The sequence below is a fragment of the Cygnus atratus genome, chromosome 13, assembly GCF_013377495.2.
Source record: "Cygnus atratus isolate AKBS03 ecotype Queensland, Australia chromosome 13, CAtr_DNAZoo_HiC_assembly, whole genome shotgun sequence".
Lineage (NCBI taxonomy): Eukaryota > Metazoa > Chordata > Aves > Anseriformes > Anatidae > Cygnus > Cygnus atratus.
In genome coordinates, this window is record NC_066374.1 from 18,423,586 (window position 1) to 18,438,074 (window position 14,489).

Sequence of the window (14,489 nt, forward strand, 5' to 3'; positions counted from 1 at the left end):
GTCTTTTACTGAAAAAAAAAATCAAGTTTCATTAAAGTTACCGAAGGTTTTTAGAGATGTATAAGCAACATGCAATGCTTGTATTATATATTCCCTGAAAGACCTGCATTTCTTTGAATTTAAAAATGTGTCAGCAATAGTATTAATCTGAAGGGGAAATGTGCTTCCTCATCCCTGGCTGCTGTGTGTGTCATCTATACTTGTTTGTTGTGAGCAAATCGGCAATTTCAAATATTTGAAATGAACACTGCCCCTTCTCATTTAAAAAAAAAAGTGAATGACTTCTCTGTACACTTTAATATCTGCCTCAGCATAGATTCAGCAGTACTCTTCTTGAATGGGTGTACTGCAGGAGATCTGAGTAATTTAGCATCCTCAGGCTCTTGGAAACCAGTGGGGTTTTGTCCATAGCTTCTCGTATTTCTCAAAAATGAGAATTGGATTTAGATCATTGTAACGTAATAAACAGAGGAAGCCGTATTTAGATGTTGCTGTCTAGAAGGTTTGAGTCTCATGCAGTTGGTTTGTGTTATTCTGAAATATTTGAATGGAATGGTATTTCTGTCTTCTGAGAAAACTAAATTTATGGAAGTAATTAAAATTCCATTAATTTTGATAATCCATTTTGAGCAATGTTTGTTGAAAAACACATTTGCTTTTGAGATTTATCTTTGCGTATTTAAATAAAAAAGTTTTTTCTTTAAGTTGAAGTACATGAGAAAATGCAGGTAGCATGCTATATCCTTTACCTGATTTTACTTTTTTCTCAGACTACAAGAACAGTACGTTTGCTCAGTTCTTAAGAACACGGAAGTTAACACCTAGCTTGCAGCACTTCATTCTTCATTCTATTGCAATGGTTTCGGAGACTGATTGCAGCACTCTTGAAGGTCTTCAGGCAACAAGAAAATTTCTTCAGTGCCTTGGCCGCTATGGCAATACACCATTTTTGTTTCCTCTATATGGTCAAGGCGAGATTCCACAGTGCTTTTGCAGGTAGGCCCTACTGTTTTTAGTACATTTCTTCAAAACAGGAAGTACGCAGTAACCTAATGCTGATGGAGGTCATTCAATAGAAATCATTCTACTAGCAATTTCTTGTTGGTTTTATTTGCTTTATATTTTCATTGGCTACAAAATTCTCAAAAAAAGGTGCACATTTTAGGAGAAAAAGAAATCTTTTATAGGATGGTGGAGCACCAAGCTGATGAGACCAGGAAACTAGATTTTGAAGAGTTTCATTCAGAAAAGCAGAAGTGTTGTAATTTATGCTATTTTAATACTTTGGAACAGTTTTCATTCTGTTACAAATAGAAGTAGCAATGGGTGGTGGTTGTGATGGCTGCATTTGGTAATAAGTGCTAGGAAGTGGATGGGATAATTTAAAACATTGCTATCCCTTTTTAAAACTGGCAGAGGAGACTTGGAGCAGTGTCTGTCCAAAAGGATGACTGTGCATATTGGTAGGTTGAGAAAATGTGTCTTTCAGTCTTCCCAAAGTTAAAAGGGGAGGTATGTTACCAGTTTGTGTTGCTAATTCCTGCTGACAGTGCATTTGGTGTTAGAAAGTTTTTTGTCCTTTCATAGGTTTGTATTTAATAGTGAACTGGATTTTTCTGAAAGAAGCAAAGTAGTGCCATGTGTCCGGTTTATTACTAAGCAAAAAACTACGCAATGCTGACACCCTTGTTGTATCACAGACTTAACCACTTAGGTCAACTGATGTGAAATCATACACTTGCTCTTGGCATCATTTTATAGATCTGTGCCTATAGACCACAAGCTTCCATCTGTGACTTGAACAGCATATAAGACATCCTAAAGCCCTGAGCCATCTGAGCCGTACTGCGCCATACTGCAGTTTTACATTCCAGCATCTTAAACAGCCATATGTTCTCTACTACGACATCCGCTTCAGCCCCTTCACTTGAACTGTGGGCATGATGTGTATTCTTCAGTGTGACTCCAGAGGTGTGCGGGGGTCATAGGTCTTGTAGGGGAGTTGTTGACTGGTGCTCTGGGGGGCCATCGAGAATACATGTGCGGAGAGTGGGTAGTTTTAATTTTTAGTTGTTTCCAACAGTTCAGCTGGCTTTTAAAAGGCTGAGTTCTTTTTTTTTTCTTTTCATTTGCTGGCAAGCAGCCTTTCCATCTGCTCTATGTGGGTTTTTAATGTAGTAACCTGTAGGTCTGAAGTAAACATTAGCTCTATTTAAAAACTGGTATTGCACTGTGAGGCCGTTTTGTTGTCTGTGAGTGATGCATTCATATATCATTCCGTTAAATATCAGTGCAAAGTCCCTACTTTGTTCTTTGATGGACAAATTCTGCTTTTTCTATGTGTGCTGCAATTAAGAAATTCTGTTTTATAGCATGCCATTGGACGTTATCTCCCTGACTTGTCTGCATGATAGATTGTGTTTTGCTTTATAACAGTACTTAAGCTACTGCTAGAAGAATGGCCTTAGTGGTTTGAGCCTATGTCGCAGTATATAGGATGGATGCATTTCTATGTTGATAGAAGTATTCTGGAATAATTACTGTACTTCATGGAGGGTGTCTGTAAAGTACGTGGTTGGCACCAGCAGCTGGCCATATCGTGGAAGGTCTTACTTGGCCTCAGCAACTAGCGAAGGCCATGCAGAACTGTCCGATATGATGTTTCAGTATTTATCTATATAATTACCTAATGGTTCCTTTAGTTCACTGAGTAATTAGGGATTCTTCTGTACTGTAATGAATAGAAATGTTATTTGGTAGCTTTTTTCAATAGACTTTCATCTGTAACTTAAACTGTATTTGTATAGAGATTTTTTTTTTTAAAGTGGGATTATGTCATTAAGCACTCAGATTTTGTGAAAAAGATTTTTATTTTTTTCCTCACGTAAGGACTCTGAACATAGTCATGCAACAGAACTAGTGTTTATGGACATTATGGATGTTTTTCTATTTTTTAGGACTTCATGCATCACTAGATACCAGTACCTGACCAACAGATACCAACAGATTGATAAATCAAAAGATAATCAGAGATACTACAGAAGCACAAGTTTTGCAGTCTGTCTCACTAGACCTTCATATACCTGAAAAAATAATTAAATTTAGTAACTACAACTTTAGAATTTCAGTTAAATTTCTTCCTAGGTAGATTCTTTTCAAAATAGTTTTTCTTGCATTCTGGAAAGCTCTTTGGCTTCATTTTGTTTGATAGCCAGCACTGCCAATTTTCTTGTCTATAACAGCAATATATTTCAAGAGTTAGCAATAATGGTGTCTAGAAGTTTTTAAAATTTTCTTGTCAGAAGGCTTCCATGGTCACAGGAATATGAATTGAACTTCCTAGTTATACCCATTGCTTAGTGCATTTTACGTTTGTTTTAGTTGGTTGGTTTTGTTGAATACTAAGTCTTACGAGTACGATAAGGAGAGTGTTTAAATTGTTGAAGCAAACCACTCTGTCAAAACAAGAAGTAATTATGTTTAAAAAAAAAAAATTACATAACATTCCAGTAAAAAATAAAGAAGTTTTATTTTATTTTATAAAAAAGTGTCTTTTTTGTAAACAAACAAACAGTTTAGGAGGCAGTCACAATTTTTGTAAATTAATTGCAGTTACTTTATCTGGTCTGCCTTGGGCATTATGTCTTGATACAACTGAGGAATCCTGTTCAGACTGTATAGTAAAGTGGTAATGCAACAACCTATACATCATACCCTACAGTTTTTATCACCAGGTTATCAGAGTAAGGTGTCACCTGTTCTGTGATTTCTAACCACCGTTCTATATTCTGTTTTAATGTAAACCTCTTAAGCGTTTCTTGCAGCCAGTTACACTGTGTGTTCTCATCAAGGCTACTGTTATAAATGGCATACATGCATATTTATGTGAATGAGTCAAAGACATTTGTAAGTCACATCCTTGCATTCCAAATGAATTCTGCATAAACAGTACAACATTTTATAACTACTGATGACACTTGAGTGAGGAAAAGCAGTGTTAGTTCTTTATTGGTTTAAACAGGTATGGTTTAGGAGAGAAAATTGAACTTTTATATCACTGTAATGTACCTCCCAATATGTCGAGGTACAGATGTGAGATTTCTGTCTCCATAAATTGGATTCGTGGTACAAGGAAGGTCGTTGGAAGCCTCGTGTTATTCTAAGCTGATAAGCAGCAGAACTTTTGTTAGCCTGTATATGAGCAGCTTCCTTTGGTTCAAACTTACGGATGTGAAACTCTTATCTTCTTTCTCTTCTAATGAAGTAATTGTTATGCTTAGTAAAAATAAATAAAATAACATCTTATTCTTGGGGAAAAACCTTTTCATTTGGTACAGTAAGCATAGGACACCAAAGCTTCACTGAAATACGGGAAAGGCAGCTATAGAAATCGGTGTGTTGTGCAGTTCACTGCTAACGTGTTTGTTGCAAATCTGCAATGCAACTTTCATTTTCTTGAAAAATGTCTCTGAAGAAAAATTACAGTTAGGCATCATTGTAAGCTCTAAAGCCTCACCGATGCAACATTTGGATTGTTTAAAGTAATTTTAGTATTTCTTTCCTGCTTTTAGAAAACATTAGGAAATTCCCCAAGTATTTCCTGATACAGGAGGTAAATCTTAGAATTGTCAACTTACAATTTTTCCTTTGTAACTAGGGGTGAAATAAGACAGCTTAGTTTACTGTAGATTTTTGTTTGTTAGTTTGCCAAATACTAGGTTATCTACTTTTCTGTTTTTCAGAAGCAAGCATTTTATTTTACTTTTAATGGTTTTGAGGCGTGTTTGGAAGCGCTGCTTTAGAAATATTGTAAATAGTTGACTTCTGTGTTTCTTGTCAGTGAAATATGCATCTTATTTTCAGTTTTGTTTGAGAAGAAGTTTTCCTGGAAGTTTTCAGTGGTGATTCTCTTGATCCATGGCCAGTGCGGTTTGAATAGGGTGAATGCTAGCTGAGAAGTCAGTTGCAGGCTGTGACCTCCCTTCTGTTATTTTTATCACGGCTTGCTTTGTGAACACTCCAAATTCTGGGCAAGTCTTTGTCTAATTTCTCTTCAATTTGTTTTCAGATTCTTTTTTCTGGACACTTGCAAATACAAGCATCCAAATGGAAATACTGTCTAAGCAGTAGTTCAGTTATTTTCCTAGTTGAAGTTTTAGAGGGAATTAGAGTCTGTACACCATCTGTCATCTCGTAAAGGCTCGGAGGGGTTACGCATCCTGTATTTATTTTTCTTTGTTAGAAGTCATCCAAGAATTGACAGATGTGGTCATGGTAATAGGTGGTCTGCTGCTGCTTTGCCATAGGAGCTACAGTGATTCACTGACTTGTATGGGTATTCAATTAACAGCTTGCATTTCCTATAAATAGGCTTTGAACTTTTACATTGTGTATGCATTTGGTGGGCGATACAACCTTTAAGTAGTTGTTACAGGTTCTAGCTGAAATTAGTCATTTTGTGTCAGAGCCAGTGGCAGTAGTAATTTTGTGATAGAGGAAATATCTGGTTAAGATGGGTCATCCCTTTCAATCCCTGTATTTACAAGAAGATTAAGAGTCCAGGCTGAGATATGATGGATTCTGTGATTGATTTGGAAGGTTCCTGTATATATTTCAAAAATGAGCAATCAGTTTTTACCCATATATTTGGGCTATTAACTGCTACAAATGTTGAATCTTAGAAGGCTGTCCCAGGTACTTAATATTTCCAATTATGTCCATGTTAAGTTCTCTAGGAAGCTTTTAGTGTTCTAGAATCAAGACTAGACCTTAAGAAACCTGAATGTAATATGCATTTAGAATTGATATATAAAAAGTTCAGCATAACGTCCTTTACATTTGAATCTACAAATAGGTATTAATTCTCTACATGTAAGCAATATGCATAACTTTTCTGTATTTTGATTAAATGATGTGGCGTCTTAAAGAAAAAATCAAACAATGTTTATTTCTTTTGACAATGAGATATGACATATTTGAGTCTTAGGAAAACTGCAATTCTATGGAAGTATGAAAGAATCACAGCTGATTTTAAAAATACAAGCTGTATCTGAGAGAGAAGTTTTTAATTTCAAAACAAATCATTTTCATATGTATGTATCTCTTATCACTTAAGATAATTCGCTTACTTTGGACCAGAACATTTGTTTTGAAATTACTAACAACTTGCCAGTAGTATTTGGTCTTGATTAAAATGACAACTAGTAAGAGTAGCTGCTGTGCTGCTTAATTGTTTTTGTATGCCTTTCAATGAAATGATAAAACTTTCTGTGCGGTTTGTCTTTTAAAGGCAAACTTGATATATTTCTCTTCAGTTACTTGGTAGCTGAATGCAAAATGGACAAGTGTGTTTAGCATGATTGTTTGTAGGATCAGTTGTTTGTTTTTCCCCCTAAGGAGAAACTCTCGGGATAAACATCAGGGAAGTGCAACAATCCATCATACTGAAACCTGTTCTCTAGTGATGGATGGATGGATTGGTAAAGTAACTCAATAATCTTCATTTTTTTCGGGTTATTCACAGATCAGTGAGCATTGTCGTTAATAAAGCTATAGAATGCTTTTGTGTCCTTGCCCACATTATTTCTCGGGATTTGACAGAAAAAGACTTCTAATTTGGAAATAACCTTTGCTGGGAAATGTGTTCTAAGTGCATGAGACTTGGAAAATACCTTGCCATTTTAGATTTTATCTTCTCAGTGAGATGTTTGGTTGCAAATTATTTACAAATATGAACCCTTTTCTGATCCGTACTGTTCCACTGACTAGGAGTATAGTGGTCTTCAAAAGTTTATGCCTCCTAAAAACCTCCAGCCAATATTAGGATGTGTTACATAGAATACTCTGAACCATAAGAATGCTGACAGAGTGTGTGGGTCTTAGATCCTTAAGTAGGCATGGAAAAGTTTTCAGTCAAGAAATTGTTTATATTACAGGGGTTGGAATATACCCTGTGGTATGGGAAAAGCAAATGTAACTTTACATATATATAAAAAATAACTCACGTTATCCACTCTCAGATAAGTCTTTCTTCATTTTACAAACCTATTTGGAACACAAAGTGCAAAATACAAATGCTTTAATGGAGATGCTATTTTAGTATTGATTTTCTTTGATAATTAAGACAAAGAGAATAATATGAAGGAAGTGTATCTAATACATTATTTGATACTATCTCTCAGTAGTCTCCTAACAAGCCAATTACTCTCTGCTTGTGTGGGTAAGTGCAGATTATGGCTCATATTACAGAATATGGACTCAGACATCTGCATACATTACAGCGTTATGAGCAGATCTGTGGAAACAACATGAATGTTTTCTCTATTGCAAATCTGTAGTAAATGTAAATGTAGTTTAGCATTAGTTTCATTAAACTAAAAGACAGAGAAAAGGTAACCTCCAAAACATGACTGAATTAGTAAAATACTCTTTGAATTTCATTGCGGGTTAAGATATCTAGAATTTTTATGTATTTTCTGGAGGCAGAGAGCACATAAATGCATTTTATAGATGACCTAATGCTCAGTGACTGGTTTCTGCAGTTGCTCATTTTTGTGTCTGTGCCCTCTGGTCCTGATCTCACAAGCTCCTCTTTGAGGACAGAACTGTTGTATAATTGCAGATCAAGGACTTCGTGTGAGGAACGGCTTCTTTTACAAGCTTGATAGAACTTAGAGGCAGGCAGGTCTCACGCTTCTACATGCCATAGAAATTAGTCTTCAGGGTGTATTTGTAGTTAACTGCTATCACAGAAGCACAAAAAATACTGAACTTTTTTTTTCCCTTGTTTTTTCTCCTTTTAATTTCTGAGAAATTGCTGCAGTGCTTTGGACTTAATTTCTAGGATACTTGCTAGTTAAATAGTTGAATGTTTGGGTAAACAGAATTGAGAGCTTGATTCTACGAGAATCTTGCTTTGGCAACAACATTGGCTTGCCAAACCCTAAAATTGTGCGTCACACAATAGGAAGTCAAATTTTAAAACTTTTGAAATAGTTGCATTTCAGTGCAGATTTGACCACTCAGACATCATGAACTATAAACACTAATCCTTGCCAGGCAGTGAGATAAACTTAAATTATACCTATTGTGTAGCTATGGAAAAAGTGCGTAGAGGTTTTGATGTACTTTTGGATAAGTGATAACTGGATATGTTACTCAGATTCTTGAGTTTTCTGCTCTAAAGCAGAATCAAGTAAACCAGCTTTTATCGTTACCCATTTTACTGTCAAATACTGTACGTTATGCTACAACTCTTCACACTATTGAATACATATTTCTCTGTAGCATTCTGATTCCTGCAGAAACTTTCTGATGGTTTTAAAACTGTCATTTTGTTAATTGCAATTATAAACCAGGATAATTATAAAATCTATCTGGACATTTTTAAAACTTTACAGGAATGCTGAACACAGTCTCCAGGAAAAGATCTAAGTAGTTGACACTTCCTTCATTTGCTTGCCTAAAAATTTATTGTAATGTATTTTCCGATAGTTTTCTAAATGCCAGGACAGTTCTAGGTGACAGAGATTGTCATCAGTATTCCGTTGGTGCTGGTTTTTACATGTTTTTTACATGTGTTTTTTTTTAATCTTAACCCAGGTGGTCACTGCACATACTGAGACTTGTTTTTTCTATGGGAACTCTGTTTTGGGAAAATGAATTCTGTTTTTTTGAACTACAGTCACTATAATTATTTGATTTGTCTGTATTCTACCTATTAATGTTTTTAGAACATAAAACATTATTGTAGGAAATGCTGAAGTTCTCTAGGGACCTTCAGGAAACAGAATTTCACCTAAGAACCAGGATACTGCTTGCTCTGTGTATGCAAATAAATAAATTGAAAGAGGACAATTTATTAATTCAGCCTTTCACATGTTTTTCTTTGATATTTCTCCAAAACTGTTCATGCAGTGTTCATCGTTAAGAAAATATTTTTTCATATAGAAGTCTACACAGTTGGCACAACTATTTCTCAATTAATCCCTCCATGCCTTTATAAAACAGAAGGCAGGATATATGCTAGAAGTAAAAACTATTTTTGCGTGTGTGAAACTATACTTTGGGATACGGTTTTCCAGTTCTTTTGTGCAGTTTCAGAATGAATTAATGGTGGTCTGTGAGTTAAGGGTGTTTGATATCTGTGTTGAAAATCAAGATGTCAGGTGGAGAGGCATTCTATTTTTGTTCAATTAATATCGGAGAGCATTACATCAAAGTGGTAAACTCCTCCTGTAGCAACAGATGCAGCAGCCCTGAAGCCTATTTTTCTCTCTTGTTACATTAGTGTTTAATTAAAGAAAACAACTAGTTGGAGGCAGTTACTTTCTGTGAAATGTAATGAAGATTTATTTTGTAAGTGACCTTCACTGTATTAGCTGAATCAGTAATCAGAAAAATTAATAGAATAATCAAATTATATACAAACTCATAAATCATCATGAATATGCTGTCAAAAAATCCGCTTTTAATATGTCCAATTGTTTCACAGCTGTATTAAAAATTACAACTGCTGATTCCTGCCTTGATGGGAACTGAAATGACATTTAAAGGCTGTGCATGATGGAGGGCTACCGGGCCAAAAATTTTCACAACTGTGAATTTAGTTGTAATATGATTTGATGTCACCAGGGCAAAGTTGAAGTAGAGTACAGTGTTGTTGCTATCTTTCAGCAAAACTTGAATTATTGGTGTAGGCAGTAGCCAGTTAATTAGAGTAATATCGGTTTAAATGTCTGTCATTTAGGGTTAATGGTATCAAAGAGTTGTCTTGTACTTGAAGTGCAGTCACATTATCTGGAATAGCCTGTTGTATGAATGTGATGTTAGCACAGTGATTTTACTTCTGTCATAAATTATTGGGATGCTTTGTAGTTTAATTTTTCAATTTCTGTATTTAAATAATTTCGGCAAGTTCTTCCTAATCATGTCGTTTTTCAAGCTGGGCTGTTTTAGTAGTTTTTTTGGCTCTTTATGGTTGTTTAACACAATGCAATCGAAATTACTTCCTATTTTCATTTAAACATAAAAGTTTTCTTCTGGCCTACTGTGAAAACAGGGCATGCCCTCCTCCACTGGATAGCAGACTACTCTTGAAAATAAGTAAGTCACATTTTTGTGCAGCCAAGCAGCAAAATTCTTTCAAAGCTGCTGGAAAAATGAAGTGCATATATCAAAAAACAAACAACAAATAAGAAATAAATAAAAAAAAAAACTTGACTGTGGATGTATTAACTATTTTTTATGTCATGCCACATGAAGTACATTCATCTGAGTTGGTTTGAAAGATCCTTACACGTGCTTTATCAGCCTAAAAGTCATTGATTGCAGCATTAGAGATAGTAAGCCAGTTTCTCAAGGCTCTGTTATAATTCTTCAGTGGATGTTTAACCTTTGTGTCATGTTCAGCAATCTTGAGACAACCAAAGGTGGGATGATTCAATGTGGTGCATCTTCTCCCTGCTTTTGCATGGGCAGAGGTGGTGTGGGGTACCGGCTCTTCTGCTTTGGCCCGTAGTTAGTAGTACCGTTGGTATTTCCTTAGACTGCTGTGCTTTAGAGTACAATTCAGAAGAGCTGTGAGTTGGTAACACGTCAGCTGTTCGCCGTGCCACATCATCCATGCAGTTTGAAAGGTGTTGTGGTATTAACTGTCTGTGAGCTATCTAACGTGAGTTCTGAATGCCAGTATGGTTTCCATTGTAGGCAGTCAGATTGGCAACATCCAAATTTTCGTTTCTTTCAAGTGCATCATCTGTGGAGGCTGCACATGTGATATTATTGCCTCCTGTTCTTGTATGTGGTGTCAGGGGTGAAGAAGGCACAAATGTTCTACAGCACTACGGTATTGTGGGTGCTATGGACACAATCTTTTTTTAAATACAACACCTAGGCAGACTCTGTTAATGAAATGGCAGGTACCATTTCTAATTGTATGCCCTCCCAGTCTGGGCTCTGTCTATTCACTTGTGAGCTGAACATCAAATGGCTGGGTCACACCAAAGCTTAGCTGAGTAACAGGAACTTGGAAAACTCACGGTATCCTTCTCCGGTATGGCAAAATGGAACAGTGTGTCACTGCATTGAATGTGCTGCACACTGGTTCATGATTTCTTTTAAGTGGCTGTTTACTTTTGAATAATAGGTATCACAAAAAGCACACAGTTGTGTTTAACTTGTAGGGCAAAGGAATAATTATCAAATGTCACTGGATAGCATTTGACGGTTGTCCCATCAGTTCTCTCTGAGGAAAGGATATGCAGTTAATGACAATATGCGGATTATGTTCCGCATATATGAGAAGAGGTCAGTGATAGCTGATTGATCTGAATGAACCACTGGGGGGAAAAAAGCAGTTAAAGATTCCCAAGATGAATCAGACAGTGCAGACCGTCCAAACCTGAAACTGTATTGTAAGGAATCGGGTAGATCTCCCCCTTTTTTTTCTTTACTTTGTTCCACTAGATAATTTTCATGCTGGCTGGAAACGTTAAAGATTATTTCTCTTTTAAAATAATTGGAAAAATGTTTTTAAATGTTCTTACTGTTTTACCTTTTGCCATACTGAGTTCTAGAGAACTTTATTCTCTGAGTTTTGTCTTACTCCTGTAGTAACAATGCCCTGAAAACAGTGCACCGTGAACAAAAAGTAAGGACGGAAGTTTATCCTGATTCACCAAACTTGAATTCACAATTAATCATGAAGCTTTATCTTTGCGAATCCCTAACATATATTCTGTTTCAGTAAGATTACAAATTTCTCTGCATTATTGTGCTCTTACAAAAAGTTCATAGAGTTTCTTTTTAGATACATTTCAAAAGGCAGATTGGTTGTTGATGCTTGCTTGGTGCTATTTTCAAGAATGTCTGTTTATATTAAAAGTTTTTAAGAGCTGGGATTAAAACATTTTCAAGCTAGTAATATTGCAGCCATTTTAATGTCAAGTGAGCTCAGTAAAAATTGTAGGTATCGCTTGCGGAAACAAAACTTTTATGTGTTGTTAATTAATTTGTCACAAAATCTACAGAAAGGTAATCCCCAGAGGTTAAGCCTGGTTTATAGCAGATTTAGGAAGTTAGGATAAGGGGATTTCTCTTCACCAGACCAACTTTAACTGTGCTGCTTTACAGGAGAGAGGTTTTGCACTTTGTGCGTAGGATGTTCCTCTGGTGAAGAGTTTTGTTCAGTGATGCCCCCGGGGCTGGGGGGGACACAGCCTGGCAAGTGACGAACTCTTGCAGGGGGCTGACTTCACGTGGGGGCCCAGGATTCAGGCAGGTGCCGTCAAACTAGACTGTCTGCAAATGGAAAGAAGAAAATGGTTCGCTGACCGTTTAAAAAGTGGGAAATCTAAGTATGATTCAGCAGGGCAGTCTCTGGCACAGAGACTGGCTTAGTTACAGGCAGTCAGCAGTGAAACGCGGAGGGGAGCCGAAGGCAGCTGTCTCGGAGGAGATGCCGCGTTTTAGGCAGCAGTGCATGTACGGTGGAGCAGCAGGTTGCTTCTTATGATCAGCCATGGTACGTGGTGTCATAAAACGTACTCATCCCACAGAGATCTCTTCCGTTCACTGTTCAATACTGAGTTGGATTTGTTGACCCTTGCTGCAGCAGTGTCATTCTCAACTGTATGTATCTCAGTGCATCAGAGCAAAGTAGAGAAGCACCACCAGATTGTTACAGAATCTCTTAAAAAAAGCTGTTTTCTGTAAAAGTTGTTACAAACACATCCAAAAGTAACTTCCTCATATTTAGCTGTCATAATTTAGTTTATTTAAACTGTCTCCTTATAGTTTAAAAACAGATAAGTTGTAATTTTGGTTTAATGTTTTGGTAATTTATTTTATTTTGAGTATTGAGATTTCTTTGTAAGTGGAAAACAACTTACTATGTTTTACCTTTTGAATTTTCTTAGGTTTCTTTTTCTCTTTAGAATATTTTTTATCATTATTCCATACAAAGAGTATCTTAAGCAACTGTATCTTAATATAGGTGGAACTTAGAGGAATCGCTACTTGAAAGAGGTCACCCTAAGACCACAAGAGGTACCCTATTCTGTTGGGGTACTTCTCAACGCCCTTAAAACTTAAGCTGCTCATAGCCAGTAAAGTTCCCACGCTACAGTTCATAGAAGTAGAGAAATAAGTTCTGAATCACACTTGAAATTCTAGTAGAAGTTTGGTTTGCTTGTTGTGTGGTCTTACGTTCTCACTCTATACCATCTGCAGTGTAGCATGCTCAGTAGATATCCTGTCTTGAGTAAATAAGTGCTTTTCCATCCTGAATGACTGAGGATGGTAACAGGAGTGTTCAAGCTAATGTAACAATTAAGAGGACTATGATAAATGCTAATTAAAAAAAAAGTTAACAAATCTTTTACAAAACCATATGACAGACATGCTTTATTTTTTTTTTTTTGATTGTCTGATTCAGAGATTAAGGCTTGTCATTAAAAATGTTGTACTACAGTATGCACAATACTTTGCCTTGCTTAACATAAGTGCTCACATTGCTTACAATTAGTCATGATACGTGTAACCTTTATTTTTTATGTTTCTAGGATGTGTGCAGTATTTGGTGGTATCTATTGTCTTCGCCATTCTGTGCAGTGCCTTGTAGTGGACAAAGAATCTGGACGGTAAGGGTAATATAAGTAACCTTCTGTTTATATACAAAATACAGATGAAAAATGCGTTAAGTCAATTTAAAAAAAAATGATTCTTCAAAGATCCTCCTCAGTATTAATAACACATCAACCTTGATTAAAAGTAATTTGTGTATAGGTCCTCCAGAACAAGGAAAGTGGGTCTAGAATATAGAAACTAAATTAATTTCCCTGTGATATTACTACAGCTCCTGATCACCCAAGCTTGGAAGACAAATCATTTCAGCTGCCGGGGGGCTGGTGATGAGTGATGTTAGTTTTCCTTGTGGCCTTACCTACTCTAATTGATTTTCATCAGATGACAACAAAGCCCTCTGTTATTGCATTTTTAAAAATGGAGCTCACCTAAAGACTCATCAGATTAATCTTTGCTGATAATGCATGTCACTCCAAGAGAAAAGACTTTAATGAGTTTTTAGGTAGATTGTTGTCATAAACTATGCTGCCCTCTTATCCTAGGATAAATTCTTTTACAATATCAGGCCTGTAGGCAGGTGTAAAGTTGGAAAAGGCAACCCATAGTTTTTTCCATAGTGGCATTTTTTTCATACCTCTGTAGTTTGTCATGGTTTCTGTTGCATACATTTTATCAGTTACTACTTACTCTACCTGCAGACTTTAGCTCTTAGGAGTGTTTTTTTTTTTTCCAGCTGTAATTGAAAACATTCTTCAGCAAATACTGGAAAATAAGCTATAAGATATGTAGGAACATTTTATTAGGAATATTAGTAATTAAACGATCAGTGCAGTATGTTTGCTTTCCAGTTTCACTGCATATTTGATTCTTTGAGAGCATGGTACTAGTAGCTAAAACAAAGTATT

The 14,489-nt window shown here is 36.1% G+C and overlaps 1 protein-coding gene across 1 annotated transcript in view; it reads left to right on the top strand.

Annotated features, from left to right (window-relative positions):
* Positions 1–14,489, top strand: part of CHM (CHM Rab escort protein) — a 63,443-nt gene that overhangs the window by 28,108 nt on the left and 20,846 nt on the right. Inside the window, exons 8-9 of the mRNA XM_035541159.2 lie at positions 771–996; positions 13,563–13,640. Of these exons, the coding sequence (XP_035397052.1) occupies positions 771–996; positions 13,563–13,640 (304 nt within the window). The remainder of the gene's footprint in view (positions 1–770; positions 997–13,562; positions 13,641–14,489) is intronic.